The sequence below is a fragment of the Meleagris gallopavo genome, chromosome 24 (assembly GCF_905368555.1).
Source record: "Meleagris gallopavo chromosome 24, MGAL_WU_HG_1.1, whole genome shotgun sequence".
NCBI classification, from domain to species: Eukaryota; Metazoa; Chordata; class Aves; order Galliformes; family Phasianidae; genus Meleagris; species Meleagris gallopavo.
Window position 1 is genome coordinate 2,801,609 of NC_139427.1, and position 16,762 is coordinate 2,818,370.

At 55.6% G+C, this 16,762-nt stretch overlaps 2 protein-coding genes and 1 pseudogene across 5 annotated transcripts; 2 read left to right on the forward strand and 1 right to left on the reverse strand.

Moving 5' to 3' along the window:
* Window positions 1-423: 423 nt before the first annotated feature.
* Window positions 424-1,771, forward strand: LOC100549028 (protein phosphatase 1 regulatory subunit 3C-B pseudogene; annotated as a pseudogene).
* A 43-nt stretch (window positions 1,772-1,814) lies between these two features.
* GPAT4 (glycerol-3-phosphate acyltransferase 4) lies at window positions 1,815-10,696 on the forward strand. Of its 4 annotated transcripts, none has more exons than XM_085242744.1 (14): window positions 1,815-1,944; window positions 3,452-3,603; window positions 3,706-4,349; window positions 6,878-6,947; window positions 7,230-7,527; window positions 7,685-7,759; window positions 8,178-8,267; window positions 8,380-8,473; window positions 8,704-8,819; window positions 8,931-8,986; window positions 9,153-9,238; window positions 9,468-9,596; window positions 9,678-9,757; window positions 10,332-10,696. In XM_085242744.1, exons 3-14 carry the CDS (start codon window positions 4,185-4,187, stop codon window positions 10,438-10,440), a joined length of 1,368 nt encoding a protein of 455 aa, XP_085098870.1. In that variant the 5' UTR covers window positions 1,815-1,944; window positions 3,452-3,603; window positions 3,706-4,184; the 3' UTR covers window positions 10,441-10,696. The 4 variants fall into 4 exon arrangements, with proteins under 4 accessions (XP_085098870.1, XP_085098871.1, XP_085098869.1 ...); XM_085242745.1 differs by having other exon boundaries at window positions 3,452-3,554; XM_019622660.3 differs by lacking the exon at window positions 1,815-1,944 and adding an exon at window positions 2,739-2,893 and having other exon boundaries at window positions 3,452-3,554.
* A 2,550-nt stretch (window positions 10,697-13,246) lies between these two features.
* On the reverse strand, window positions 13,247-16,740 carry NKX6-3 (NK6 homeobox 3). The gene is made up of 3 exons (XM_003212403.5): window positions 14,704-16,740; window positions 13,835-14,004; window positions 13,247-13,766 (listed from the first exon to the last, which is right to left on the reverse strand). The coding sequence occupies exons 1-3, from the start codon at window positions 15,080-15,082 to the stop codon at window positions 13,536-13,538; spliced, it is 780 nt and encodes a 259-aa protein (XP_003212451.1). The 5' UTR covers window positions 15,083-16,740; the 3' UTR covers window positions 13,247-13,535.
* Between the last annotated feature and the right edge of the window lie 22 nt (window positions 16,741-16,762).

Genomic DNA, 16,762 nt, shown 5'->3' on the forward strand with positions numbered 1-16,762 from the left:
TCCTCGTGGGGTGGGGGTGGCGGCGTCCGGCTGCGGGGCTCCCTGCGTGCGGGGCCGCCGCGGACGGGCGGGCGGTGGCGCCGCTGTGCCGGGGGAGCTGGGGGGGGGGGAAGCAGCCCAGGCCCTCATTGGCCGATCCGGAGCGCGTTCCCGACGCCTATTGGCTGCAGCGACAGCCGGGGGGTGTCCCGGTCGCGGGCGCTTCTACGGCTCCATTGATCGCGCGGCGCCGCCGGTGGAGCGAGCGGACGGGACGCGATGAGCTGCGGCGAGTGAGCGCGGGTGGGGCGGGCGGAGGGAAGGGTGCGGGCTGGGAACGGGGCTGCAGCCCCAGCTGTCCGGCAACCAGGGCTCATTGCCTGACCCCTCTTCACCTCTAGGCTTTTCCAGGTCTATAGCACGCGAGCTGTCACTCCCCCAGCTATGCCTGTGGACCTGGCCATGCGGCTCTGCCTGAGCCGCTCACCCCCTATTCGCAAGCTACTGAATTCCTATGAGGAGCTCCGGGGCAGCCGGGGACGCAAACCCCTCCGCTCCTGTCTGAACCTGAAACAGAGCACAGATCGTGAGCCTGAATGGAGAGAGAACACCAAGAGCTCTAAAAATCAAAAGAAGAAGAGGGTGGTATTTGCTGATATGAAGGGGCTCTCGCTGACAGCTGTCCGATTCTTCTCAAAGATCGAGGAGGACCTCTGTGATTTGCAGCATGCCCTGTCAGACCTCACCTGCTTCCGGCCCAGGCTCCGGGACTCGCACTCAGAAGCAGGCAGGTATGTGCTGGACTTCCCACAACCCTCTGCAGACTATGCAACCTTCCGCAGCCGCCTGCTCAGCAACCTGGTTTGCCTGGAGAGCTGCCTGATCCAGGACCATGCCCTGTCTGGGACAGTGAAGGTCAGAAACATTGAGTATGAGAAGAAAGTCCTTGTCCGCATCACCTTTGACGGCTGGAAGAGCTTCCGAGACATCTCCTGCCAGTACATGCATAGCACGTATGGCTCAGCAGACATGGACACCTTCTCCTTTGAGCTCTCCCTTCCCAAATCCTCTAGCTCCTGCAAGGCCACAGAGTTCTGCATCTCCTTCCGCTGTGGGCAGAAGACCCACTGGGACAACAACCAGGGGAAGAACTACAGGATCTACCACGTGGGTGTGATTCGTTCACCTTCCCATGCTGTGAAGAGTGCCAAGGGGGCCCGGGAGCACCTTGGCACCTCCCGGGCTGCTGCCCTCGTCCTTTCTCACCTGCAGAGCTGGCGCCATTCAGAGCCCCAAGCCCCGTACTGGTAGGGAGGTGCTTTGGAGGGGCTGTAGGTTCCTTCTGTCCCTGCTTTGGTACAAGGGCCCTTGCGGGGGTATGGGGGCAGTGGCAACAGCAGCAAGTGCTGCTCCCAGCTCTGTTAGCTTCTCCACGAGACTGGCTGGCTACGGTACAAGCAGCTGCTGGACTTCAAAGCTGGACCCCGCTCTATTGTCAGCTGGAAGCCGTTTCGGTGAAATTCCTGCCGTGCATCGTCCGGGCAGCGCTAGCGCGAGAGTACAGGAGTGACAGCGGGGTGAAGCGGGCTGTCCCCGCGTGTCCTCCGGTGCGAGCCTGCGGTGCGATCAGCGGGACAAGTGCCTTCGTGCAGCCGGAGGGAGCGGCTCGGGGCCGTCGCGGCGGAGTGGAGGCAGAAGCGGCGGGCGGGACGAGGGCGGGACGAAGCCGCTCGGTGCCGCGTCGGCCCGGCCGCGCTGTTACGGGAGGCAATAAAGTGACGGCGCAGTGCGAGTTCGTCTCTCATTTCGTCGGCGTGCGGCGCCCCCTGCCGACAGGGAGGTTTGCGGTGGCGTTGCGTGCGCGGCCCCGCGGGAGGCGTGATGACATCAGCGTACGCAGGGCGGAGACGCGGCGCGCACGGCGCGTGGCGGGGGCGGAGCCGGGCCCGGCGGCAGTGCAGGCAGGTGAGTGCGCGAGCGGCCCGGCCCGGCGCTCCTCCTCCTCCTTCCCCGCCGTCCCGCTCCGGTCCCGGCCGCGATCTCCGTCCCGCTGCGATCGGCGGAGGAAGCGGAGAGACGGGGCCGGGCCCGAGCCGCCCGCGGACCGTTAACCGGCGCCCGCGTTACGAAGCGCGGCCTCCTCCGCGCCGCGGGCCGCGCCGTACCGCCCCGCGCGCCGTGTGAGCGCCCCGGCTCCGCCCCGCCCCTCCGCACCGGCAGCCGCTGCCAGCGCGCACGAAGGTCGCCGCCGGTCCCGGCCCTGCCCGGATTCGCTGCGCCCGTGGGCGGTGTCCCGTAGGCCGTAACAAAGCGCTCCCGGCCTCGGCTGACCGCGTTGGGTGGAAGGGCGCGGCCTCAGACCCGGAGCGCGGGGCTCCACGAGAGACCGGGGGCTGCCGCACCGTGGTGCTGCTTCGGGTTGAATCGGGCACCGCACGTGGCCGCCGGCTCGTAGGGCCGGGGCACGGCGGGGACGCGGAACTGAAACGTGGAACTGAACGGCTGGCGGGGCCGAGAGCTGCTGGGGCCGGGCCGACAGTGAGAGCTGTGACCGATGGACGGTCACGCGTGTGGCTGCAGAACTGCTGCTGCCAGGGAGTAGTTTGTGAAGGTCTGTAGAGGTGTAGTTTGTGTTCTCCTGAAGCAGTAACGCTGCAGTGCCAACAGCTGCAACACTACGTAAAGGGGAGCAGAATGGTATTCTCACCTTCATCCTCTGAGTTCAAGCACTGTTCCATCCCACCCTTAGGCTGACACCGTGCCCTCTGGCAGCAGGCAGAGATAATATCTGGAGGGAGTTCTCCCCTCAGCAGTCCCTCCAAGCAGTGTTGGCCTCACGCAGACCTGTTCTGCCAGGTCATCCCCTGCCAAGGCTGCAGCGCTGTGTTGACCTTTGACTGCTCCCCGTGTCCCGGTGAGTTCCACGGTGGCTAATCATCAGCAGTAATTCTCCCCTTGGGCTAACTTCCTGTCATGCATTGTTTGTAAAGCTGCCCTGTGTAAGCAGTAGGTGAGCCACGCCCCAGGAACCTGCGTACAGGGGTAGAGGAAGTGATTCCTTCCCAGGAATCCAACACACAGCTGGCTCCCCTGAGGTTGGATTCCTCTGAAATGAGAGAGGTGGTGAGGGCTCTGTCATTCAGAAGGGTTTTCTGCTACTTCATTGGCTCTTTTCCTGTACTTGGGACCTGTTTAGATACACTCAACATCCTGTGCTCCAGAGTGGCTCTGATTGGAGCCACTCACGTCAAGGTTTGTCTGGGAGGAAGGCGCAGGATGTGTGTCTGATGGCGTGAAATGGAAGCTGGAGTATTGGTCTGTGCCTGAAGTGTCTCAGGAGCTGCTTGGAGTGATGTGTCCTCAGCCTGATCACTGCCTTCATGCTTTCAGCACCCACTGTCCTTGGCCTTCTGCCACTGACGTCTCCGAGTTGCGTGACTTGCCTGACTTCAGTTTCTCTTTCCTCCTCTAGTGCTGGTGACATGTGAGTGCCTGGTCTACCAAGAAGCCAACACACTGTTTGGAGAGCTTTCCAGGGACACGGGTTTCATTTGAGTCAGTTACAACTCTTCAACGTGAGTGGATGCCAGAAGCCTCTGGAATTAAACTCGTTACAGGCGTCATGTGAGGATCTGAGCCAGTCTCTGTATCCTGGAAGGAGCAATAATAGCTCCACATACAGCAGGCTCCTGCAAGTGCCAACTCCCTCAATTTCCTCCAATGCAGGCTCAGAGATGGACTTCATCTTGTCCCCGTGAGGAGACTCTGCATACTCTCAGCAGCTTGAGACGAATTCTACTGCCAGTGTCTTCAGAAGCTGTTCCTCAGGAGGATTTGCTCAGCAGTGCTGTGGGAGAGCCTGAATTCACACAGTTGTTCCAGGACGGTACTCACTGCAAACCCATGGAGGAACCTGCCTGCACACTCCATCTTCTTTGAGCTCCTTAAAGTGCACTGTTTGAACTGTTTGGGACTCCTGGCAATATTTACTTGTTTTCCCAACCTCTCTCCCAGATACTGTTCGTTCCCTCTCTCACAGGGCCCAAAAAGGATGTGAACTTTGGAATGGGGTCTGTGAGCAACAGCGGACTCAGTGCATGTGTGAGACTATTACTGAATAGTAGGAGGACTGTTTAACTGCTGCAGGCAGCCTTCCTCTTTGGCTGCAGGGTCGCAGGGCACCAGCCTTGCTTGGGCCCTTCATCATGTTCCTCCTGCTCCCCTTTGACAGCCTAGTTGTCAATCTCTTGGGAATCTCCATAACTGTCCTCTTCACTCTACTCCTGGTTTTCATCATTGTGCCAGCAATTTTTGGAGTCTCCTTTGGCATCCGCAAGGTTTACATGAAAACATTATTGAAGATTTTTCAGGTGAGTTATGTTTTCAGAATTTTCTGTGCTGAAGGATGTTTACAGGGGTCTCATCAAGCATATTAATTGTAGGAAGAGAACCTTTTCCCATTCTGTAGAGCAAAGCAGACAACAGGGGCGGGATATGGTTTGCTGTTAATGTGCTGGTGCCAGATGACCTGCTGCAGTCATCTCAGCCAAGTGCAATTTATTGGATTTCTGTTCACAGGTTGTGTTTTTTTTTCTCTGTGGTTAAGCCACTGAGTCTTCAAACGAAGTAGTAAGACAGCATAGCCCATAAGTATGCAAGCAGTACAGCAGTACCAGGGGATGTGCTGGGAGGAGGTGTGTGCTTGGCCAGGTTAATGTCCCATGCAAGGCTGAGTGCTGTCACAGTTTGATATGGAGGGAAGCCAAAAGGGGTGCAAGATGTGACAGAGAGGAACTGCAGTCAGTGTGCTGCTCATCTCCAGTATGCTTGGATGAAGCAAAAGCAGGCAGCAAGGTAGAACTTCATGTGCTGCAAGCCCTGGGCAGTCTGTGGCCAGAACGCAGAGCTCCCAGGTCCCAAAGTGCTGCCTGCTTATCTGCTGAGCCCAGCAGTCACAGCTGGACCTGCAGCCTCTGAGGACAGCAGCAGCACTTGCTGCTCCTCTTGGCACAAAAAAGCCAAGTGGAATTTTCCATGTTGGGGTCATGCTGTTCCCCTGGCTGCCTTCAGCAGACTTATTTCTGGACCGTCTCTGCCAGCATCTCTCCTTGAATCAAGTCCCTGGTGAGACCAGAATTTTTGCAAAGCTCCCAATAGATAAAACCCAAACCAACCCAAATCAGCCCAAACCTTGCAGCCCGGGGAAAACGAATAAGATAGCACTGAGCATAGTAGGGAAGTTTCAGGCTTTTAAATGTGATGTCCAAACTTCTACAGTATTCAGTTAGCTAGGAACAGAGCTGGTCTTCTCTGGGAGCATCTCTGTACTGGCTGGCTGGAAAGGGCAGCCCTGCAGCTTACTATTTTCAGTGCTTTGTCCAAGTCCTCCCAAAATTTGTGGTGTGAGGGAGAAGACCCAGTGCTTTGTGATGTGCTTCATTATCACTGGTGTCTGAAGATCTGGTTTTTAATTTAGTGACTGAACTGCGAGAAAAAAAATAAGAAGAATTTTGGCTTATCTGAAACGGAACATTTTGTTTTACTGTAATTATTTTTCCTTTCTTTCATTCAATGAAGGAACATTTAATCTCAGCACATTTTGGTGTTCAATTTTGCAAGCATTTTTCTGAGAAGAAATCTAGTTCAGCTTTTATCAAAGAATCTTTGTGGTGGGAGAGAGGAGCGCTCTGGCAGAATGTCTCATAGATTGATGTAAAGCTCAGTGGCTGGGTCTGGTCATTCAGAATTGTATGAGGAGTATTATTCACAAGAAATATTTTTCAAGTTCTTGAGGCCAATGTTGCAAACACAGCCCAGGATGCTGCACCTGAATCTGGCAACATGGGGGGCTGTGGGGCCCTGGGTGGCAGCCACACGCCTGTGTTGGTGGGGAGGGAGACCTGCCCACTGTTTCCCATGTGGCAGGCTGGGTTTTTTGCCATCGTGGTCTCTACTGTAGGGCTGGCAAGGAATGTGCCTTCTGTACAGGCTTCCCCACTTCTGTTAGGTCAGAGCTTCTCTTTTGCCTTCTCCTGGGAATGGCAGTGTCTGGACAGTCTTCTGCAATCCTGCAGTTCCTTCTACTGGCAGAGGAGGCTGCCAGATGAGCTAGAAGCTCCACCCACAGTTAACATTCCCACATCATTGCTTTCTCATCTAATAGTGTCATGGGTTGAGACTGGGAACCCTGGAGTTCCCAGCAGTTTCTGCTTCTTCATGGATGACTGATGGAGTGACTGAGGGCGTTTGTCTGAGGGTGCTTGCTGCTGCTATTTTGGACTGACTATGAACTGAGAAGCAGCAGGGAGGAATCCCGTCTCCTGATGAGGCTGGCCTGATAAGCTTAGCAGCAGCCTGAAAACACAGTCTCTGCTTTGAGTTTGGAGGAATTCAATAGTGGAAAATAGTGCTGGTCCTGTTATCTGCTTGCTGAGCTACATCACATTCCAGCAGGAGGGCATGCAGGATGAAGGTCCATCTGGAGGCTGTACAGTGGCAGCCACGTGCAATCAGCAACAGCCTACAGGAGGCTGTAGAAAGACTTGCTGGGCCATCTCACCACTGAATACCATTCCAACTTCTGGCACTCATTCTTCCCCTGCTGTGCAGAATGGTACACAAGCGTGTGTAGTTATGTCTTTCCTAAGTGCTGGTCACCTTCCCATTACTCCTCTTGTTCCATTATACACAAATCTCTGCTGAGAAAACTTTCTTCTCAATCTAATGTCTGCTTCCACTTCAATTCAGCTGCGTGTTCATCACTTACACAGCGTCCTGCTTTCATCTCATTTGGTCCCCTTAAGCATGGTCTTCTTCAGAAGGCAGCTGTGAATCAGGAATAGTATCAAGTGGAGCTGCAGGTTTTGACAGTTTTGTTTGCTGTGTGTGTCTCTTGCAGTGGGCAACACTGAGAATAGAGCGTGGTGCCAAGGAGAAGAACCATCCGTTATACAAGCCCTATGTTAATGGTAAGATCCTGCCCTTCTTGGGCACATCTGAAGTTCGTATTTCTGTGTGGTAAATGAGAGCTGAATGATGGGATGCCCTGTCCACATAGAAGGATTTGCAGTGGGTGTGGAAGGGTCTGGTGCACGAGGCACCCAGGATGTGCTTCATGTCTAGTAGTTGGGAGGGCTGGAGGAAGGAAGGGAGCCTTGTGGAAGGTGGGTCCACAGAGGTCCCCCTGGCCCTCAGCTGTCATTCAGCAGGCCAGTCAGACTTTGCTCAGAGCTGCCTGTGGCTCGTTGCAGGTATCATTGCCAAGGAGCCAACATCTCTGGAAGAGGAGATCAAAGAGATCCGTCGGAGTGGCAGCGGCAAAGACCTGGACACCCCTGAGTTTGAGCTCTCAGATATCTTCTATTTCTGCCGCAAAGGCATCGAGACCATCATGGATGATGAAGTGACTAAGAGGTTTTCAGCTGAAGAGCTGGAGTCCTGGAATCTGCTCAGCAGGACCAACTACAACTTCCACTACATCAGTCTGCGCCTCACTGTACTCTGGGGACTGGGTGTTCTCATCCGCTACTGCTTCCTTCTGCCCCTCAGGTGGGTGTTGCTGCAGAAACCTGCCTGTGACCTGTTCCTGGTGCAACTGGTCCCCCAGCTCACAGACCCTGCTTGACATGGCTGGGAGAGACAGGTTATGTGATGGGCAGAGCCTCTGGCCTGGATTTGCTAGCATGTAGCTTCCATCTTTCTGCAGGATAGCCCTGGCGTTCACTGGCATCAGCTTGTTGGTGACTGGTACTACAGTGGTGGGATATTTGCCAAATGGAAGGTGAGTTGGCCTTTGAAAGAAGTGATGGGCAGCTCCCTGTGCTGTTTGAGACCTGATAATTAGGAAATTTTCCTGCAAGGCCTGTCTTTTCTGCGTGCTGCAGATGAGGCAGGTGGTCCTGTCATCTGTAGCCTGTCAGGAATGTATATCTTACTACTTTAAATAAAAGGCCTAGATGTGAATATTAAGCCTCTGACAGAGCTCTTAGCCCAGGTCTCTGAAAGGAGTAAAACCAGAGAGGAGCAAAGGCAAAAGTTTGGTTCTCATGAGCTATGAATCAGTAAGCAACCAGCAAAACCGAACAGGAGGTGTGTTTATATGGGCATGATGTGAAGTGGGATCTCCTGACCTCAGACAGCTGGGCTGAGTGGCCCCGATATGGACAGCTGGGGCTGATGGTCTCTGTTCTGGGCGGCAGGTGTAAAGAGTTCCTCAGCAAGCACGTTCACCTGATGTGTTACCGGATCTGTGTACGTGCCCTCACAGCCATCATCACCTACCACGACCGGTAAGGCAGCACTGCTGCAGTGTCTGTCCCCACTGGCTGCATCGTGCTGTGCCTCTTGCAGGCCTCACTCTTCATTCTTCTGCCCCAATCTTTGCTTTTGTTTTGCATTTAGAGAAAACAGACCTCGAAATGGAGGCATTTGCGTGGCCAATCACACATCCCCCATTGACGTGATCATCTTGGCCAGTGATGGCTACTATGCAATGGTAAGGTCTGCACCCCAAATCTACCTGCTGCTGTGTTGTTTGCTTTCCAGCAAGCTTGACCTCCCTTGGTCCTTGCTGAATCTTTACATTTAGAGCCTGGAACTTTTCCTCTCAGCCTTACAAGGACTGGGGTAGAAAGATGAACTTCAGCTTAGCAGCAAAGCTATAGGAGCTGCCTTGACCTTCGTATGTCCCAGGTCTTGTAACTTATGTTTTCTCACCCTGTTCAGGTGGGTCAAATCCACGGAGGGCTCATGGGTGTGATACAGAGAGCCATGGTGAAAGCTTGCCCCCACGTTTGGTTTGAACGTTCTGAGGTCAAAGACCGTCACCTCGTTGCCAAAAGGTGTGACAGCTGCAGCTACAGGAGGACTCTGGAGGCTGGGAAAGGGTTGGGGGCTGCTGTGTGGGTTGCCAGGACAGCTCCCGTGATAATTGGTGACTCTCTTCTGTTTAGGCTCACAGAGCATGTCCAGGACAAAAGCAAACTGCCTATTCTTATCTTTCCGGAAGGTGAGTTGAGGAGTTAGGCCAGGCAGGCATCCTGTCTCAGTGATGTTACACATCTTGTGCACATACAGAGCAGGGTTTGCAGTGTCAGGGGCAATTGCTGAATACCTGTAGGTGTATAGCTCAGACTTCTGGATTGACTTGCAAAGATTGTGCTTGTCTCTTACAGGAACCTGCATCAACAACACATCCGTGATGATGTTCAAAAAGGGGAGCTTTGAAATTGGAGCCACAGTTTACCCTGTAGCCATCAAGGTATGAGAAGGCAAACATTTTTACAGCAGAAATAATTATCTGCTTACAAGGTCAGCGTTGGCACTACTGGGTCACAACAGCGTGGTCTTCAGACCATGGGATGTGGGGATGCTGAGCACTGATGTGCAGTGGGGGAGGGATGGCCCATAGTTGGATTTGATGTAGAACTCAGAGCCTCGGGGAAGGTGCGTCCATTACCTGACATTCACAAGCTCTCCTTCCTCCACAGTATGATCCACAGTTTGGAGATGCCTTCTGGAACAGCAGCAAGTATGGCATGGTAACCTACCTCCTTAGGATGATGACCAGCTGGGCCATTGTCTGCAGTGTGTGGTACTTGCCCCCAATGACCAGACAGGTAAGTAAGGTGAACCTGCCCTGTCTGATCTGCTGCCTGTTTGGCCTCATGCTCTGTCTAAACAGTGTCATTTTCCTACAGTGTGATGAGGATGCTGTCCAGTTTGCCAATCGAGTGAAGTCAGCTATTGCCAGACAGGGAGGCCTTGTAGATCTGCTCTGGTGAGTCTTGCCAGACATTTCTCCTCCCAGGTCTAGTGTTCTCTGTTCCTGGGTCCTGATATGTGTTTGTAAGCTGCAAAGCTAAGTTTGTGTCTTGCACTGGGCAGAGTAGACCTGTGTAGAAATGGAGGTGCATGTCCTAAACTGCCTTTCTATAGTCAAGACCAACATTTTGACTTCTGTTCTGTGTGTTGGGCACCAAAATTTCATTCTCTGAATGCAGCTTGCTCTGGGATGCCCCAGTTCTTACTTGATGTTGTTCAGCAAAGCATGAGAACCTCCCTTGCCAGGCATTGAGATCTTTGGAGCCTGAGAGGTTGAGGGCCCCTGCAAGCAGCACGCTGCAGTGGTGATAGATGTGCTGAGCACTGTGCAGGGCTGTGTGTGACATTGTTGGCAGAGCATGAGGTGAAAGGAGCTGCCCCTGTGGACAGTCAGCCTTCAGCATGCCCTGTCAACCTAAGGGACAAATGCACTCATCAGGCTGATGTGGGAGTTCCAGTCTGCTCAGAGCAGCCCCAGTAGCAGTGTCAGTGTGTTCCTTTAGCTCCATTGTAAATAATTCTTTTTCTAGGGATGGAGGTCTAAAGAGGGAGAAAGTGAAAGATACATTCAAGGAGGAGCAACAGAAACTTTACAGCAAAATGATTGTAGGCAACCATGAAGACCGGAGCCGCTCCTGAGTCCTCTGTCTCCAGCACTGTTACCTGGCCAGAGCTCTGTGCCTCCAATCTGAGCCAGATCTTGTCTGAAGCAGCTCCATTTCTTTGGACTTTGGCTACTCCAGAGCTGTTTGGACTTACTCCTTCATCTACTGGCTCTTCTTTCCTGGAGGCACTATTACTGCCTAAAGCATTCAGGTCTTGGGCAACTCTTGGCACAGATGCCTTCTCGTTACTGTTACAGTAAAGCCCCTTGCAGGGGCAATATTAAATGAAACACTTCTGGTGTCGTATGCTTCCATATGGTGTTTACAGGCCCAGGGGGAGGGCTGGTGTGTTGATGTGCATGTGTGTCAGTCACAAGTCTCCCACGGCACAGAAACTGGTGAGCTGTGCTCAGATAAGCTGCCTTGACAACCAAGGGAATCTTATAAGCCTGTGCCTCTCAGGGCTGCAGCACAAAACATGTATGGCTGCTCCAGCCTCCAAGCTCATGGAGCTTTTCCCTGCCTCAGGTCCTTCACACTGCGCCCCCCAGGTGTGCCCTGCTCTGAGTGGCTTTGGAGAGCCACAGGGAGGATGCCCAGGTTGTGCCATCCCACCTTGGTGTCCCTGCACTGAGCTCAGTCAGGCGTGCTGCACTGGGCTGGGGACATGAGCATCACTGCTCATTTGGGGCAGGTCCTCCAGGCTCCCTTCGCCTTTCCACAGCCACTTTTCCCTGTGCACTCATCCCACCCAGCGCTCCCCTTTTCCAGAGGGACAGGGCATTGCCTTTGCTGTGCAAATAGCTGCACACAGAGGCAGGGGCTGTGCCAGGAGCAGGCGTTGCCATGCTGGGTGCTCAGCACCCAGAACTCAGACCTGGCTGCAGTTGCTTGCCGCTCTGCCTGCAGCGTGCCCCTGGCTCTGTCACAGATGCTGTGGTGGCAGCAGCAGTCTGTGGCTCCTGGCTGCTTCCATCCTCCTCGTTGTGCTTGGGGCCATCTTCACGGTCCTGCTGCTGCTGCTGGGATGCTGTGCAGCAGGCTGGGCAGGTGAGCAAGCACGCATCCATCTTTCCTCAACTCCCCCTCCCTTTGCTCCCAGTCAATATGTCTCTCTCCGATGGGAAAGTTAATAAATTTAGCTCTAGATTAAAAGTATTGATCATTTCATTTGTAAGCGATAAATAACCGGGGGGAGCGTGGGGCAGCCCTTGGGGTAGGGGCTGCCGGCCCTGGCAGCAGCAGCCATGCAGCCCGTTGGGGCTGGGGGCCCTCATATGCATTCTGCCCAGATGCTGGCATTGATTTGCTATTAGTCTCCCCACACCACCCAGTAGCACATCATTCCCGGAGCCGCTATTAATGGCCTTTTGATAAATAATCACTTGTAAGTCAATAAATTTTTATTAAACAGTGTGGCGCTTTGATTTATGAAAATCCGACGGGGTTTGTCTGGGAGAAAAGGGATGTGGAATTGAAACGGAGCTGCCATCCATCTGCCTGCCAGCCCACCCTGCTCGCACACCAGAGTAGTGCCCAGTGAGGAGCACAAGGAGGGCCTGGGATGCAGTGCTGGCTCTCACCCTGGGCTGGACTCTGTGAGCCCTATGAGCTCCGGTGCTGGCTGGAACTGCCATCAGCCATGGCACGAGGTTGGCACCATCCATTGGTTCTGGCTACAGGGCTGCAGGATGAGGAGAGCTGGAGGTGGGATTAATCCTGCACTGCAGCCCCGTGAGCAGCTCTGCAGCTCGGGTACAGCCGTGGGATGCTTAAGGCAGCCAGGCTGTGGCTGCGATTTGTCACTCCTGGGCTGCAGCCGGCCCTTTGCCACCTGCTTTATTTGTCTCCCAGCACTGACGTGGCATCAGACAGGTGTTAAACTACTTAATCACTTTAAAATTGTTTTAATTTTCTGTTTTCTATTGATCTCCACAGCACCAATTAATCAGCTCACTGGACCAGGCAGTTAGTACATTAAAAATTGTCAGCCACGTCGAACAGCTTAGAAAATGTCAAAAAAATATCCCAGCAGCAGCCTCACACTCTGGCCACGCAGAGAACGCTCCTGCACTGCAAACCCAGGGATGGTGCATGACTCCACAGCTCTGCAGCAGAGCAGCATCAGCTCAGGGGAACCCAGGGGCCGCGTGGTTGGGGTAGCACTAAACCTCCCATTCTTGCTGGGGTAGTTCAGCCTTCCCCAAGCCCCCAGGATGTGCAGCAAAGCTGTCCGGGATACCTGCAGAGCTCAAAGTGTGGTGGAAAGCAAGGACTTGGAGCTGTGTGTGTCCTGGGGCCGGGCAACTGGGGGCCCGGTGTCAGCCCGCAGCATCCCAATGCCATAAGGGAGCACTGGGGGCTGCTGTGATGCAGGACCTGCACTGTGCAGGTGGGGACGTGGACACCAATGCTGCCTGCAGCTGTCAGAGGGGCCCCCAACAACACCTCCACTCCTGTCCCACACTGCCAACCACTGCGCAATGGCCCAGCAGCACCTTATCATTGCCTATTGATTTCTCCACCAGGACACCGCAGCACTGTTTGCTTGCACTTTGTCAGCTCTTGGCGGCCCCAGCAGCAGCCCCTTGGCACCTCAGGCAGCAAGGACAGGTGGTGGCCCTGTGCCATCAGCAAGAAGAAGCTGAGCCAGTGGGAACCAGGGGGGGCATGGCCCCAGGAGTGCATGCAGCCTGCACCGAGCTGGGTGCAGCATGGGGGGGCCCCCACAAGTTGGCAGCAAACAAGCCAGGGCTATTGCTGTCGCATCAATCCTGCAGCTCCGACAGGTGAATGGGCTCTCACTCACACAGTTAAGATAAATGATATTTATTTGCTGCTAATAGGTTCCAACAAGAGGCCCTAACGAGTGACTTTTGGACAGCACTTCTTGCTACCAGCACACACCCAATCTGGGGAAACTCTGGGAAGGGCTCTGGGGGACATTCCTGCCCCATACATGGACCCCCAGCCTCAGCCCCTTCCCCAGCCCAGCCTTTATGCACCCGGCACTGCAGACCCATGTAGTAAGTGCTGGGGCAGGGGCCTTTATTTCACTGCTGCTGTTCCCAGACCCTGAGCCCTGGGCAGGAGCTGCAGTGGGGGCACAGCAGAACCATTCCCAGGTGCTCAGCCACTGTGTGTGCCCAGCCCCAGCACAGAGAAGGCTGCACGGTGCTTCCTCAGCAGCAGCCGGATCTTCTCATCGTCAGAGTCAGGGTCCAGGGGCTTGTTATACTCATCATCCTCGGTCTCAGAGGCTGCTCGCTCTCCACTGGAGCCCCCCGCCCGCTGCGAGGAGGAGGAGGGCTCCAGGGCACTCTTCTTCCTCCATTTGGTGCGTCGGTTCTGGAACCAAACCTGCAGCCCAACAGGGCTGTTAGCAGCCGCCTGCCACACAACCCACACACCGCACACCCCCCACTCACCTTCACCTGGGACTCAGTCATGCCGAGAGAATATGCCAGCCGTGCCCTCTCTGGCCCTGCCAGGTACTTGGTCTGTTCAAATGTCTTCTCCAGAGCGAAGATCTGATGTCCCGTGAAGGTCGGACGCGTGTGCTTCTTCTTGTGCAGGCTGTCAGTCAGGTGTGCAGGGGCTTTGGGACAAGGGCAGTGGGTGAGCACCGGACTCATGGCTCTGGGCAGCCCAATCCCCACGCCCCTTTTATGCTGCTGCTCTCCTCCAAAGTAAAACAATATCCTGGCTCCACAGCTTCGACCTTGTCCCGGGAGAGCCATGTTGCCTCCAAGGCTGGGCTCTGCACCTCCTGCCTGGGAGCAGAAACTATTTGCTGTGCTGAGAAGGGAACAAGCATTAGGAGCAGCATGTGACTGTGGAGTCACGCTGCACTGGGAGCACCATGCCCATGCCCCCCACCTCCCTAAGTTTGCAGTGGGAAGGAAGTAAGAGCTGATCCATATGCTCCATGAGCTCACCTGGAGAGGGGAACAGGGCTGCAAGTACTGAGCCAGAGCCCCAGCCCCTGGGTTTTCTGTGGGCTCCCCACGAGCTAGTGTCTGTGCTCACTCAGCACAGTCCCATCATGGCAGCAATGTGCTCCACAATGCCCCTGCCAGCTGCATGCCAGCCAGGACCGTCCTTGTCCCTGGCATTCATCAAGGGATGCTGCCAGAGGTTGGGAGTATCTGTGAGTAGGGGGTCTGCCTGTGCTCTGCCTAAGCTCCCCAGCCGTGCCCCCCCAGCACATCCCCAGGTGTCAAGCTGTGCCTCACACAAAGCAATGGAGGAGATGGGGTCCCACCAGCTGCCCACCCTCTCCCAGCCCCGTACTTACGGCCACCACACTGCCGGCTGCCCTGCCAGTCGGGTGCCTCTGCCCAGCAGCTCCTGCCCCGCGGCACGTAATCGCTGCTGGCTTTAGGGAGGGCCCCCACCTGCGGCCCATAGTAGACGCCTGGGGAGCTCAGTCCGTTAAATCCACCTGCATGGGGGTAGCTGGGCAGTAGGCTGCTGTTTGGAGTCGCTGTGGGCCGGCCGAGGATGTCGGAGATGCCGTGTGGGGTGCCGGCGGCCAGTTGGGCGCCCAGCCCGGGGGGACCCAGCTTGTAGAAGGAGCTCTGCACCGAGTACTGGCAGACAGGTGCCTTGGCCTCAGGGAAGGGGGCCAGTGAAGGGCCGCTGAGCAGGAAGGTGCCTGGCAGGTTGGTGTCCATGGCTCCTGGACTGCTCTCAGAGGCTGGCACTCCGAGGGCATGATGCGCAGCCCATCCCGGTCGGCCTTGGGGCTACCGGCTCGCAGCGTCCACACCAGCTGCCACGTTGCCAATGGGCAGCCGAAAGGCTGGGTGAGCTGCCCCGGGGGGCCAGGGCCACGGCAGCAGGGGTTCACTGCCTCGGTGGCAGCTGCCCCCGGCTGACCCCGCACCCGACGTGGCACCGGCACCGGGCACTCAACTTGGGCTTGGGAAGAGGCAACATTTCTCTGATAAAGATGAGGTCTATTAGAATACGGCGCTCCCATTGGCCGAGAGGCTTCAAAGGCTAGCGCCCATTGGCAGGATCACCGCAACCTCGATTCCAATTGGCTACGCTCACGGGCAGCCCGGGATTGGCTCTGCCCAGACAAATCGTGCTTTGAGAGCCGGCGGCGAAGGAGCTGCCGCGGGGCCCGGGCTGCGGGACGCGGCGTTGCAGCACCACGGCCGCTGGACAGCGCCGGACGGACCAAAGGGGGGAAGGAGGGGGAGCTGTGACAGAATCACGGAAACACAAGGTTGGAAAAGACCTCCGAGATCATCCAGTCCCACCATCCACCTGTCACCAATAGTAATCACTAAACCACGTCCCTCAACACAAAATCCAAACGTTCCTTCAACACCTCCAGGCTCGGTGACTCCACCACCTCCCTGTGCAGCCCATTGCAGTGCCTGACCACTCTTTCAGAGAAGTAGAGTTCCTGACGTCCAGCCTAAATCTCCCCTGGTGCAGTTTGAAGCCATTCCCTCTAGTTCTATCACCAGTTACACGAGAGAAGAGGCCGACCCCCAGCTCGCTACAGCCTCCCTTCATGTAGCTATAGAGAGCAATATGGCCTCCCCTGAGCCTCCTCTTCTCCAGACTGAACAACCCCAGCTCCTTCAGCCGCTCCTCATCAGCCCTGTGCTCCAGACCCCTCACCAGCTTTGTTGCCCTTCTTTGAACCCGCTTCAGGGCCTCCATGTCTTTCTTGCAGTGAGGGGCCCAAAACTGAGCACAGTACTCGAGGTGCGGCCTCACCAGAGCTGAGTACAGGGGGACAACCACTGCCTTGCTCCTGCTGGTAACACTGTTCCCGATGCAAGCCAAGATGCCATTGGCTTTCTTGGCCATCCGGGCACACTGCTGGCTCACGTTCAGCTGAGCATCAACCAACACCCCCAGGTCCATTTCCTCTATGCAGTCTTCCAGCCACTCCGCCCCAAGCCTGCAGCGTTGCCTGGGTCCCGGCATTTGGCATTGTTGAAACTCATCCCATTGGCTTCAGCCCAGCTCTCCAGCCTGTCCAGATCCCTCTGTAGGGCCTCACTACCCCCAGGCAGATCCACACTTCCAGCCAACTTGGTGTCATCTGCAAATTTACTGAGGGTACACTCAATGCCCTCATCCAGGTCACCAATAAAGATATTGAAGAGGACTGGCCCCAGCACCAACTCCTGGGGGACACCACTGGTTCCCAGCTGGATTTAGCTCACCACCACTCTCTGGGCCCGGCCCCCCAGCCAGTTCGTCATCCAGTCAAGAGCATACCTGTCCAAGATGTGGGCTGCCAACTCCTGCAGGAGAGTACTGTGAGAAGGAGAATACTGTGAGAATACACTTCCCCACCCCACATCCTGCAGGGCTCGGCTGCCTGC